Source organism: Camelina sativa, chromosome 15 (assembly GCF_000633955.1).
Source record: "Camelina sativa cultivar DH55 chromosome 15, Cs, whole genome shotgun sequence".
NCBI classification, from domain to species: Eukaryota; Viridiplantae; Streptophyta; class Magnoliopsida; order Brassicales; family Brassicaceae; genus Camelina; species Camelina sativa.
Genome location: NC_025699.1, coordinates 7850782 through 7862808, shown reverse-complemented (window position 1 = coordinate 7862808; position 12027 = coordinate 7850782). Strand labels below are relative to the sequence as shown.

At 31.9% G+C, this 12027-nt stretch overlaps 3 protein-coding genes across 3 annotated transcripts; all 3 read left to right on the top strand.

The window, feature by feature from the left end:
* Positions 2371-4380, top strand: LOC104745948. Its single transcript, XM_010467330.2, has 4 exons — positions 2371-2793; positions 3031-3475; positions 3564-3679; positions 3764-4380. Exons 1-4 carry the CDS (start codon positions 2403-2405, stop codon positions 4183-4185), a joined length of 1374 nt encoding a protein of 457 aa, XP_010465632.1. The 5' UTR covers positions 2371-2402; the 3' UTR covers positions 4186-4380.
* LOC104745947 (probable inactive nicotinamidase At3g16190) lies at positions 4565-5979 on the top strand. Its single transcript, XM_010467329.1, has 5 exons — positions 4565-4676; positions 4789-4902; positions 5156-5393; positions 5480-5596; positions 5691-5979. Exons 1-5 carry the CDS (start codon positions 4629-4631, stop codon positions 5762-5764), a joined length of 591 nt encoding a protein of 196 aa, XP_010465631.1. The 5' UTR covers positions 4565-4628; the 3' UTR covers positions 5765-5979.
* LOC104748228 (protein NRT1/ PTR FAMILY 1.1-like) lies at positions 10530-11307 on the top strand. The gene is made up of 3 exons (XM_010469904.1): positions 10530-10647; positions 10739-10956; positions 11248-11307. Exons 1-3 carry the CDS (start codon positions 10530-10532, stop codon positions 11305-11307), a joined length of 396 nt encoding a protein of 131 aa, XP_010468206.1.

The window sequence follows — 12027 nt, the reverse complement described above, 5'->3', positions numbered from 1 at the left end:
TGTTGAATTCTTTTTGCTTTCTTTTTTTAGAAATTTTATTTCTTTTCCTTTTGTTTTAAAGATAACTTTGATTGAAACTTATATTTCTGAAATTTCAAATATGAGAAATATTCAAACTTTTTTAAGAATTATAAGTATTATAAATATTTAAATTTTAAAAATATTGAAACTTTATAAGAAGCGCCAACCTTATAAAATGTTATTGGTTACAATCTTAATAAATATCATACTAACTCAATCTAATATTTATAATACAAAATAATAAATATTAAAAATTAAAATGATATAGTACGAGTTAAAATATCTCGGGACGGAGTTATATGGCGGGACGGGTTTGGTTGATATTTATATAATTTTTAAAATATCATTAGTTCGATGTTACATGGCTAAAACATTATTTCATTATTTTGTTAACACTATCTATATTAGAGAAATAGACTTATCTAATTAAGTTGATTAATTCAATATTATGTAAAAATAAATTATATTACGATATTATATGGTTTAAACCATAAAATTAACAATTATTATACAATTATAACATATTTAACAAACAAAAACAACTTATAATTTAAATGTTTCAATTACAAATAACTTGCTCCGCGGTGTACCGCGGGTTCTATTCTAGTTCTATATATTTTCTTTGTTTTGTTTATGTTCTTGCATAGGTTCAAAATTCATGGTAAGAGTGATTATATATTTTGTTAGGTTTATCTTATATTTTGTTCAATTTCATTTCTTTGTTTTTTTTTTCTCTTCTTCCTTCCTTCTTTATATTTTTGTTATTTTTAATTTTCAATTACATTTGTATAATAAATTATTTTAGAAATTTTTCATCCCTTGAAATCATATAATTAACCATTCTCACATCATCATCTACAATATCTCAAATTCTAAATATTTTTTTTTTGTTTTGTTTATGTTCTTGCATGAGTTCAAAATTCATGGTAAGAGTGTGATTATATATTTTGCAATGTTAGATTTATCTTATATTTTGTTCAAAATTTTGTTTCTTTGTTTTTATGTATTTCTTCCTTCCTTCTTTGTCTTCTTATTATTTTTAATTTTCAATTACATATGTTTAATACACATTTGGTGGTTGTAAAAAACAATTATCGATGCAGATTCAACAATACTATTTTGATCAAAGCCCAATGAGGTAATCAAGCTAAAGAAAGCATATTCATGCATGTATATTTATTTTATTTAAAAAGTATGCAATATTTTAACAAAATAAACTATTATGATATAATTATTAAATCAAATTTTTAACTCTCTTTTACCTCCAAAAAATTTGTAATACATTTTTTGTATACTAATCTTTATATTTTATTCTTGTGATCCAAACTATAATTATATAAAGATCATTATAATGTTTATTTAATTCAAAATTTTTTTATTTAATGATTTTCTATATAAAAAATAATTTGACATTCTATTTCCAAATTTTACTACATAAGAATTTAATTTAGCGATATAGCTTAAATTAAGGTGAATATAAAAGAGATTAATAATTAAATTAATCTTTGGGATTTTTTATTGCATTTCATATGATTTTACAGAAAATATATTTAATGGATACTCAAAAATAATTTTGGAATTTAATTATTAAATGTTTTAGGTAAATTTTGAATATCTTAGTAAACTTTTATTTTTATCATTAACAATATTTTTTAAATAAGTTGTATATTTTTATATTGTATGATTTGAATAAATAAAGTGTATTATTAACATTTAGAAAATTTGTTTGTTATATATGTATTTTAGGGAGAATTTCAAAAATCCATCCTTTTTAATACCACTTTTTAGAAATACTATTTTAAAACATTTTGTTAAAAAAAAATTTCATAGTTTTATGATTATTACATAAATTCAAATGAATTAACATAACTAATACAACAATTCGCGCATATTCGCGGATATTAACTAGAGAATTTGTTGGAAATACCTCTTTTGGGATATCCTTTAAAAAAATACTCTTTTTGAATATTTTTATTTTTACCATCTTTTACACAATTACAATATGTTAAATAATTTTCAGAAGTTTTTTTAAAATTTGGATTATCTATTTTATATTTATGATATAGTTTTGAAGGATGTGGTTTAGTATTTGCTGTTTAAGTTTTAGAGTTTTAGTTATTTTATAAATAGAAAATTGACAATATAAAAAAGTATTTTTGTAAAGTGACGTCGAAAAAAGAGATATTTTTGGAAATTTCCTTAGTATTAATAACGGACAGATGAAATTTGGTCATAACCGGATAGATGAAATTTGTTTGAATTGTTCAATTAAAGACCAAACCGGGATAAATGAAATTGGTTATTTAGTCATTCATTTATAGATTATAAAAATTGATAAAACTCCAAAGAGAGAGAGAGAGAAAAAAAAAGAGAGAATATTAATGGAGAGAGGAGGGATGAGCAATGGGCAATCACTGTGGCACTCTCAGTCACCGAAAACTCCAACGACGATGCTGGATCGAGCGCTTTCTTCTCGCCGTCCTCACTCAGACGCCGATCTCTCTGCTTCCGGCGAATCCGGTACCGACGAATCTAAGACCAAACGCCCACACATCTACCTCCTTGCTTCCAATTTCATTTCTCGGATCGGTCATCAGTGGTGGCCTTGTCTCATCCTCGCTCTCCTCTTCCTCGTCCTTCTCTTCCTCATCTCCGTTGCTTTCCATTCTCACAGCTTCGTCTGCGTCTCCCGCTTCGATCCCGCTGCTCGGATCGGCTTCTTCGGTCTTGATGGCCTCGAATCCGACTTCGGTGCCTTAGGTGTTCCTTGGTGTAAGCACTCCAGATCTCTGTTTCTTTGAACCGTTGATTTGCTTTTGTGGTTCAACATTGTCCTTGTAGATTTGAAATCTAGGTTTCCATTGAATTGAAGGCTTTGTAGCTTCTAGTGGTCTCTAGATAGTAGTGGCTGTGCTGTGTGATTACGAGTGATTTTTAGGGTGTTAGAGAATACATTGTTGAATTTGTTGTGTTGCTATGGAAGTATTTAATTTTTTTCCTTGGCAAAAGGCAGATCGAAACATGGAAAAGAAGTTGAATGGACCTCAAAAGATTTACTCAAGGGTCTAGAAGAGTTTGTGCCTATATATGAAACACGGCCTATCAAGAACAACATGTATGGAATGGGTTTTGATCACAGCTTTGGGTTATGGTTCATGGCCCGTTGGCTTAAGCCAGATCTGATGATTGAGAGTGGTGCTTTTAAAGGACATTCCACTTGGGTGCTGCGGCAGGCAATGCCAGATACACCTATGATCTCTCTTACCCCGAGACACCCCGAGAAGTATCTAAGAAAGGGACCTGCCTATGTAGATGGAAACTGCACGTACTTTGCAGGCAAAGACTTTGTTGATTTTGGAAGTGTTGATTGGAAGACTGTGTTGCGGAAACACGGAATAACAGATCTCAGTCGCGTTATTGTCTTCTTTGATGACCATCAGAATGAACTCAAAAGGTAGTTTTTTCTTCATTTCTTATCTCTTTCTCATATTGCATTTGCAAAGAATTCACTGATTTCTTATAACATATTTGAAATTGAGCAGGCTAAAGCAAGCTCTGAAAGCTGGTTTCCGACATCTTATTTTTGAGGATAACTACGATACAGGAACTGGGGATCATTATTCCCTGAGACAGATATGTGATCAGTCATATATAAGAGGTGAGGGGTTCTAAAGAGATTGCATAATAGATACATGGATTTGTAATTGGATTGATTCTCATATGGATTGTTTTGTTTCTCCAGGAGGCGGACACAGTTGTTTCAAAGACAGCGATGAAGCCAGGATGAGATCAAAGAGGAAGAAGTTCTGGGAAAAAGCAGTTGATACAGAGGAACTGTGTGGACCAGGTGAAACATGGTGGGGAGTTAAAGGAGAGATGAGAGACGATTTTAACCACACGAACACGCCAATCTCATACAATCAGCATTTTCAGAACAGTCGGTACGTAGAATCGATTCTCGATGTGTATTGGGAGCTACCTCCGGTTGCAGGACCGTCATTGACGCATCAATCGCGGTATGACCCTGCTCGTTCGACTCCTCCGATCGTAGCAGATGGGAGGCACCGTTTGTTCCAACGAGTGGGTTTAGGTCGGCTGGATAAGTCAGTGTTCAATGGCTATACTCAAATGGTTTACCTTGAGATATCCAAGCCCGGGTCATAGAGATATGTGTGATTCCTGCAAAAAGAAGAGTTTTATTTACCTTAGCTTATTTTACAATTTCCTCTTATAAGTTAAAAACTAAAGTTTGTTAATACAGGAGATTCTTTTCGATAAGTGTCTTGGTCGGTTGTGAATCTCTTTTGTGATGTGATGCTTCAGCAGGTTTATATTTTAAGTAGGCAACGTTTGTCAACTTTGTCTTGTTCCTTGATTAAGTAACCAGTCGGTTTAGATTATTATTATCTTGGAGACTTTTGGACGCAACATAAAATAGGCGAAAAGTTTAGCAAACTGGAATAGAGACAACGGTTTTGTATTCTTAATTGTTGGGCCGGAGAAGAACACACAAGCCATGGGCCGAGATCCGCTAAATGGCTACAATGAGAGAGAGCCTACTGATGTAGAATTAGCAATTCAAGCAATCATCTCTGTGCTCGGAAACCATGGCCGAGAGATGGACGAACACGGCTCTGCTCGTTATCGATATGCAGGTCTCTCCACATGTGAATATATCTTGTTATTTAGTAGTGATAGGGTTTTGCTGTTGTGTGTGTTTCTGGAATTTGTGGAGTATATTAGATATTGTTTTTGTATGGGCCGCAGAACGATTTCATAGAGGAAGGTTCTGTTATGCAAGTGAAAGGTGGGAAATCTATAGTTGCTAATGTTATCGGAGTCGTAGAACTCGCAAGGCAGCGTGGAATCCTCGTGATTTGGGTATTTTCTCCTTCATCTCTCATAGTATTTCTCATGGTATGGATGGACTTGTAGCATTTTTCTCATGATAGGGTTGTGTCTTGCTATAAGAAGAATTCGTTAAGCAGAATCCAAAACTAAGCTCTGTTTTTTTTATATATTTTGCTCACAAGCTCTGTTTTCAGAATCTAAATGTAAGATCTTTAGTTTCTCTGAGTCAACTTGTAGTAAGTACTATTGATGAGAAATGAGAGCCTCTTAATCGTTTTTTTAGGTTGTTAGGGAACATGATCCTCAAGGAAGAGATGTTGAAATATTCAGACGCCATCACTATAATTCTGAGAAAGTCGGGCCAACTGTTAAAGGCACCGTAGGTGCAAGATTGGTAGATGGACTGATCATTAGAGAAGAAGAAGACTATAAGATAGTTAAAACCCGTTTCAGCGCTTTCTTTGGAACCAATCTTCATTCCTTCTTGCAAACTTCTGGTGTCAGCAAGTTAGTGATTGCTGGTGAGTGTATGTTAAAGAGTCTTAACACTATCATGAAACTTTTGTTGGACTCTTTTTTGTTTTTGTAACCCTTTTTTTTTTTGCAGGTGTTCAAACACCGAATTGTATCCGGCAAACGGTTTTTGATGCAGTGGAGCTGGATTATCCAAATGTGACTGTTATCACAGATGCCACTGCGGCTGCAACACCAGAGATCCATACCGGTAAAAAACTTATCTCCTTTGTTAGAAATCTCGTTTTCTTCATTGTCATCTTCGGAGAAAGGAACTAACATTGTCGTTACTTCCGTTGGATCAGCGAATATTCTTGACATGAAGAATATAGGAGTCAAGACTCCTACTTTAGACGAGTGGTCCGAAGAATCTGCTTGAGATCATTCGAATCACATATATTGTATCATCCTAAACCTTTCTTCTAATCTTTTTCTTGTTTGTATATGTAATGAAGAAAGAAACTCAAGAAATAAAATATCATGTTGTTGTAAGTTAGAACATCTCCTCCTTGCTGTATTCATTTCTTTGTATCCCGTCCAAAAAACTAAATTATTACATTTACTATAATGTGAAAATTATCATTGGACTCCGAATGTGTAACCTTTTCTTATCTAAACACATCTTTTGCTAGTAAATGATGCATCGGCTTTGAAACAATAATAGTTAGTGAAATAGAATAAATAAAAGAACACTATTGATGATTAAAGAGGATAGGAAAAGGTGGTATTGGTAACGTGGGGTAAAGAAGAAATGGAAGGTAATGGTTAACCTCACCTCATTGTCGTCTCCTCCCTTTATTGCTTTCCCATCTCCACTTTGTTCCCTCCAAGTTTGTGTCAATTAACACCTAGTCTACGATTTTTCACTAATCTAGTAATATTCCATTTTGATTTTTTCATTTTTTACTCACACTAGTCACCACTAGTACTCTATGGATATCATTTCACCGACTTCCTTGTAATTTCTTAACACTCAAAAGTAAAACCCACAAAATATTTAGACACATAGCTTGCCATGGAAAACTAACTTTAAATGTTGTGTCGATCGTAACATCATTAATAATGAGTAAACACATTAATTAATAGCCATCATCATATTATGTTAGTTGAGAGAGACTTCACATTGAATTTTTTCTTTCTTTCTTGTAATTACATTTTTACTTACGGATGCGTGCATGTACCTGATAATAATAATGATGCACAATTTATAGTTCAAGGAAGAAATCAAGCGAGGAAAGTGTAGACTAATAATGGAGTATAATATACTTGGAAGTGACGTTTATGATTAAAGAAAATAAAAAGTGGGAAGATCTAGAGGGTTGATGTAACACAGCTCATTTCATGATTACGAGGGACATTCTTTTGTGTAACCCTTAAAACAATGGGGGGACTTTACAAGACAAGCGCACCTCTTTCACTTTCTTTTTCAAGTTATAATTCTTGATTAAAAGGAAGTCTACTACTACTTACTACTAGTAGTATTTTTTTTTGGTGGCAATGTATTTTCACCTAAACAGTTTGATAGTGAATCAAAGTATATGTGCAATTAAAACAGTGTTTCTAAAAATTTTAGAATAGTATGTATTGTTTCCCATATGATGGATGATTTAACGTTTGATTTTACGATTATTGATTCCGAGGATAAAATAGAAGGTGCATACAAAAATGTGACAAGAGTTTTTTTTTTTGAGATTTAGGATAGTAATAGATTGATTTGACTTATGATAAGAAAGGGGACAATAGAGTGTTGAAATATCAAAGGCATGTTCATGAATTTAGATTATAAAACAAACAAAAACAGAAAAAAAAAAGAGAGTACGTAGGAGCTAGAAAAGAGAGGGTCCTTTGTACATACATATTTGTAAGTGAAATAAAACGCGTTGTTGGTTTTGTTATTTTTCTAACAACTTTTGTTATAATAATTTCGACATTAACTTTTCTCCAAGACTGGAATTTATTTTTCCAACGAGTATTTAACAAACAACTAAACAGAGTATAAAAACCCCAACTTCTAAATTCCAATAAGCACAACAAGAAAGAGACAAGTTGGTAAAAATGTGTGTAAATGGAGAATGGATTTTGAACAGAATTAGAAGAAAAAAAAATTAGAGAGACCAAAACATTGAATAAGAAAGCAGAGTAGGTGAGAAAAATGAGGTCTGACAAAATATATTTTATTTTTCTTTGAATTTGAGAAGAAAAAATAAGTCTGAAACCTGACACATACCTCAATAGACCTTTCCTTCTTGAAGTAAGAAATGGAAGAAAATTTTTAGGGGTTGGCGTGTAAGTCAAGCAATCTTTGTATAATAATAATAATGTGTTTCAGACAAATCCAATTTCTCTACAGTCTTCTTTTTTTGGAACTGTCCCAGAATTATCTTCGTCCACAATCTCTTCATATATTCACACCATTTTTTTATATATCAATAATCAAAATTAAAGATTCTATAATGTTTTCCATTCGGTAAGTCGTAACTACGCCAAAATCTATGCATAGTGTTCCTCATAGTGAACATCTCTTTGGACTGTGTTATTTCACAAGCCTCTTTTTTTTTCATAAAAGCTGAAAAGCCAATAGTAAAAACCAAAATATGTTAGCATTTGTTTTTTGTTATATCGACATACAGTGTTATGTGTTATGTGTTTTAGTATAAAGTTTCTTCTCCATATGTAGCAGTATCGTTTGAATTTGGATTTTCTTGAAATCGGTTTAGCCAACCAATTCGTGTTTGATTTTTGTGTTAAGGTAGGTGTTAAGTTACAACGAGTCTAACTAAAAGTAGTTTAACAATCAGAAAGTAAACTAGTTATGATGATCACACACAATTTTATAATGAAATGACATAATGAGTAGTAGATTAATAAGTTTGTCAAAAAGGAGATTGCAGAGTATCCAACACCCACGTGCAAGGCAAATGACCATGTCACTTTCATCATTCACTTTTTTTTTAATATACTTTTAATGATAATTTCATATGATCATATCTAAGAAAATATTTTAAGAGATTTTTTTATTGTTGTTTATAAACCGGAGAATTTTATAGTTGATGTCTTGATTAATTCCGATTTATTTAAATGTCAGGAGTTTGGTATTTAAATGTGGATGCAATAAAGACCTCAATAAAGTTCAGATAATTAACGAGTCTTACTTATGGTCTGCAATGATATAATCTATGGTAACTAAATGATCTATTTAAAATATATATATATATATGTATATTTATTCATTTTTTGCTGTTACCTTAACAAAATCAAATACCAATGATACGTATATATACTTTAGTTTCTATTCACATATTTTTATAGTATTGTATATAACGCATTTCACTATTTCACTATTTGGATTTAGTCACATCAAAACGTAATTGTCAATTTGGAATGGATGGTCATAGTCTTACCTATTTTATTCGAGAAACTTTTGGGGATAAGTAATGAGTTTGGTCTAAAAGTCGACATTAGCAGAGGAAAAAACTAATTTAATTTACTATATTCGAAGTTACTACTACTGTACATAGTAAAGTCCGAAACTTCTTAGATAAAGTACTAAAGTTTATTCATGAAGTAAATAAAGGTCATGCATACATTGTTACATGGTTGTGGTAAATTATGGTATGCTACTATTTTATTAGTGTTTTCTTTTTAGGGCCAACTCTTTGGGGAGATGTTGACTTAGTAGTGTGATTTGGAGAAAGCGAAGCAAAAAGAAAATTTAAAATATGATTGCACTTACTTTAATGAATCTTCTTCATTTCTTTATAATGAAAGAAAGAAATCAAATAAGAAAAGTTTCAATTTGTCAAGAAAAGAGGAAGAGAGACAGCCAAAACAAAAGCTGTTAACCTCATGGGATGTTTTTCCATTTCTCAATTATTAGTAAACTTTTGTTATGATTTTGATCCCTTCCTTTTTGGTAATGGGATGTCATTTGTGAAAGCTATTTTACATGTTTAGTTAAAGGATTGTTAGAGCACTTGTAAACCTTTCAAGTGGAAGAGATGGAACAACTTTATTTATTTGTAGCCTTTGTAGGCCTGATCATTAGAAGAAGACTTCTTTAGAAAGATAATGAATTATTGAAAATATGTATTTTTGGATCCCTCTCGTAATTATGTGACTAGTCAAGAAGAAAAATTGAAGTTTTCTTCATTCCCTTTACCTTCTTAAGTTTGATATGCCCTTCGCAAGCTTTGAGCTCAAAATTTCAACTATAGGCTGATCTCTTGGAGTAAGTAAGTAAACATGCGTGCGATCAGCAACCCTTATAAAACCTAGAACACTAATGTGATGTTTACAAAGACGACTCCAATGTTCAAATCAAAATTTAATTAAAAATTAAGACATCTCAATATATTTAGAAAACCAATTTAAGTATGATTACATTTATTAACATATTTTCAAATTCATAATTTTCTGCTGACTTGAAATAGAAATAGTTTTTTTTTTAAAAGGATTTATTTCAAAAATAAGTCAATAGCACTACCTTTTTTATGTTTGACGTAAGTAACATGGAACATTGGAAGTTGAATGTACAATGTACTGGTTGTTCTTTTTTTTTTTTCCTTTTTTTTTTTTGTAAATATCTATATATAAATATCTATCCATATATATATTTTTTACAAAAGAAAAATATTTCCCTGGCATTTATTAATCAACTTGTTTTTTAGCTATAGATTAGGAAAATGACGTTTAATCTACTAACTTTTTTGTCCCCGTACTTAGTACTACTAACTAAGGATAAACTTCATTTCACTCTATAAAAAAATTGTCGTATGCAAATGGGGATAAACTTCATTTCACTCTATAAAAAAAGAAGTTAAGAAAAAAAAACTATTAGGATAATAAGTTGAGTTTTTATATTAAAAAATTGATACAAGTAGAGTAGTAGTATTAATTTATTTGGCCTTAAGATTAAAAAAAAGAAGAATGGTAAGTATATTTAAATATCTCTCTTTCTCTCTCTCTGCCCCATTTATTATTGCTCACTCGTCGCAGAAAACAGAGATTCCTCGCTGTCTGAACTGAAATGAGATCGCATTAACTCTTTTAAGCTCTCTCACAAAGACAAAGATCTTCTTCTTCTTCTTCTCTCTTCTCTCTTCTTATCTCTCTCGCCTAAGCTAAGCTGAAGAAAAGGTAACACAATGGAGAACCCTCCGGATCAAAAAGACTCATCAAAGGAGATGCTTCAACCAAGTAGTAGTAGTAGTAGTAGAAGAAGCAGAGCCAACGGTGGTCTTCTCACTATGCCTTTCATCATTGGTAAAATACTAAAACATTACATCTCTCACTTTTTTTTTCTTTTCTTTAATAAAACCCAAATCTTGATTCTAAATTCTCTCTTCTTGTGAAGGAAACGAGGCGTTCGAGAAAGTGGCGAGCTACGGGTTGTTACAGAACATGATTCTTTACCTGATGAGTGATTACAGATTGGGAGTTGCCAAAGCTCAGACAGTGTTGTTCATGTGGGTCGCTGCTACTAATTTCCTGCCTCTCGTTGGAGCTTTCCTCTCAGATTCATATTTGGGTCGCTTCCTCACCATCGCCGTTGCTTCTCTCTCCGGTTTCCTGGTAATTTCCGTCCCCCTCTCTCTCTCTCAATTTCCCGGTTTATTCTTCTTCATTTGCCCGGTTTAATCCGGTTCGATTTCAACTCTGTGTTAGTTGTTCATTTAGACACTTGAATGTTTTTAAGACTTTGATCAAAAAAAAAAAAAGAATGTTTTTAAGACTAATTTGGGTGAAAATAATCATATCGTGCGGTGGTGTGTGTAATCCGTATTTTTTCTTTACTTGGCATCTGATAATTGGACCGAACCTACTTGGCATTGGTAATTGTGAGTTAAAATTCCGGTTTGACAGTTTTCGATGATTGAACTTGACTTTACTTTCGTCGACAACAAAAAGAGGATTCTTCAATAAAATCTAACCAAGTCATAGAATTAAGAGCCTAGAAATTAAATGGTACGAGGTTTTTCTAACTTTTTTTAATTATTTAAATTCTCGAAATAGTGATTTCTTTTGGTCTGGTAAGTATTTTTTTTTTTACCGTGCGTGTTCTCATTTGATAGCTGTATATATATTTGCGTAAAGTATAGTAGACTTATAGTATATACAGTGAAATTTCTATTTTAAGAGTTAATATGATTAAGCCCTCTATAGAAGAAGCCTCTTTCCATTAAGAGTCAAAATTTTCACATGTTGCATGTGCTACCCTGAAATTGCTGTCCAATGAATGTAAACTAAACCGCTTTGTCTTAAAAATATCAAAGTCGGTTTTATTAAATTCGAAGCCAGGTGTTCTGATATGTCCCATGTGGGTTTATATAATAACATGTCTTAAATAATCATCATAAAAGTATTTTAAATCATCATTATTAATTAAATAATCCCATCTTTATTCTTTTGAAAATCTTGTTGCTTTCCTTATGGTTTATGGCCATTCTCTGCCAAGTTGTGATTGTGAAAGACCACACTGCTTGAATCTCTCTCTATATTAAAAAAATATGATATATTTTTTTATATATATTTTTGAATATTATTATAGTTATACTTATATTATGAGTCCATATATATGGGTGAAACTGACGTAGTAGACCCACATTTTGCCACCATTTAAGGATTTGACATTAGTTTTTGGCC

Coding starts and splice junctions, on each gene's coding strand:
- LOC104745948 (XM_010467330.2), top strand. CDS start 2,403: ATGGAGAGAGGAGGGATGAGCAATGGGCAATCACTGTGGCACTCTCAG. Junction 2,794..3,030: donor TGCCTTAGGTGTTCCTTGGT/GTAAGCACTCCA, acceptor CCTTGGCAAAAG/GCAGATCGAAACATGGAAAA. Junction 3,476..3,563: donor CATCAGAATGAACTCAAAAG/GTAGTTTTTTCT, acceptor GAAATTGAGCAG/GCTAAAGCAAGCTCTGAAAG.
- LOC104745947 (XM_010467329.1), top strand. CDS start 4,629: ATGGCCGAGAGATGGACGAACACGGCTCTGCTCGTTATCGATATGCAG. Junction 4,677..4,788: donor TGCTCGTTATCGATATGCAG/GTCTCTCCACAT, acceptor TATGGGCCGCAG/AACGATTTCATAGAGGAAGG. Junction 5,394..5,479: donor CAGCAAGTTAGTGATTGCTG/GTGAGTGTATGT, acceptor TTTTTTTTGCAG/GTGTTCAAACACCGAATTGT.
- LOC104748228 (XM_010469904.1), top strand. CDS start 10,530: ATGGAGAACCCTCCGGATCAAAAAGACTCATCAAAGGAGATGCTTCAA. Junction 10,648..10,738: donor CACTATGCCTTTCATCATTG/GTAAAATACTAA, acceptor CTTCTTGTGAAG/GAAACGAGGCGTTCGAGAAA. Junction 10,957..11,247: donor CTTCTCTCTCCGGTTTCCTG/GTAATTTCCGTC, acceptor CCGGTTTGACAG/TTTTCGATGATTGAACTTGA.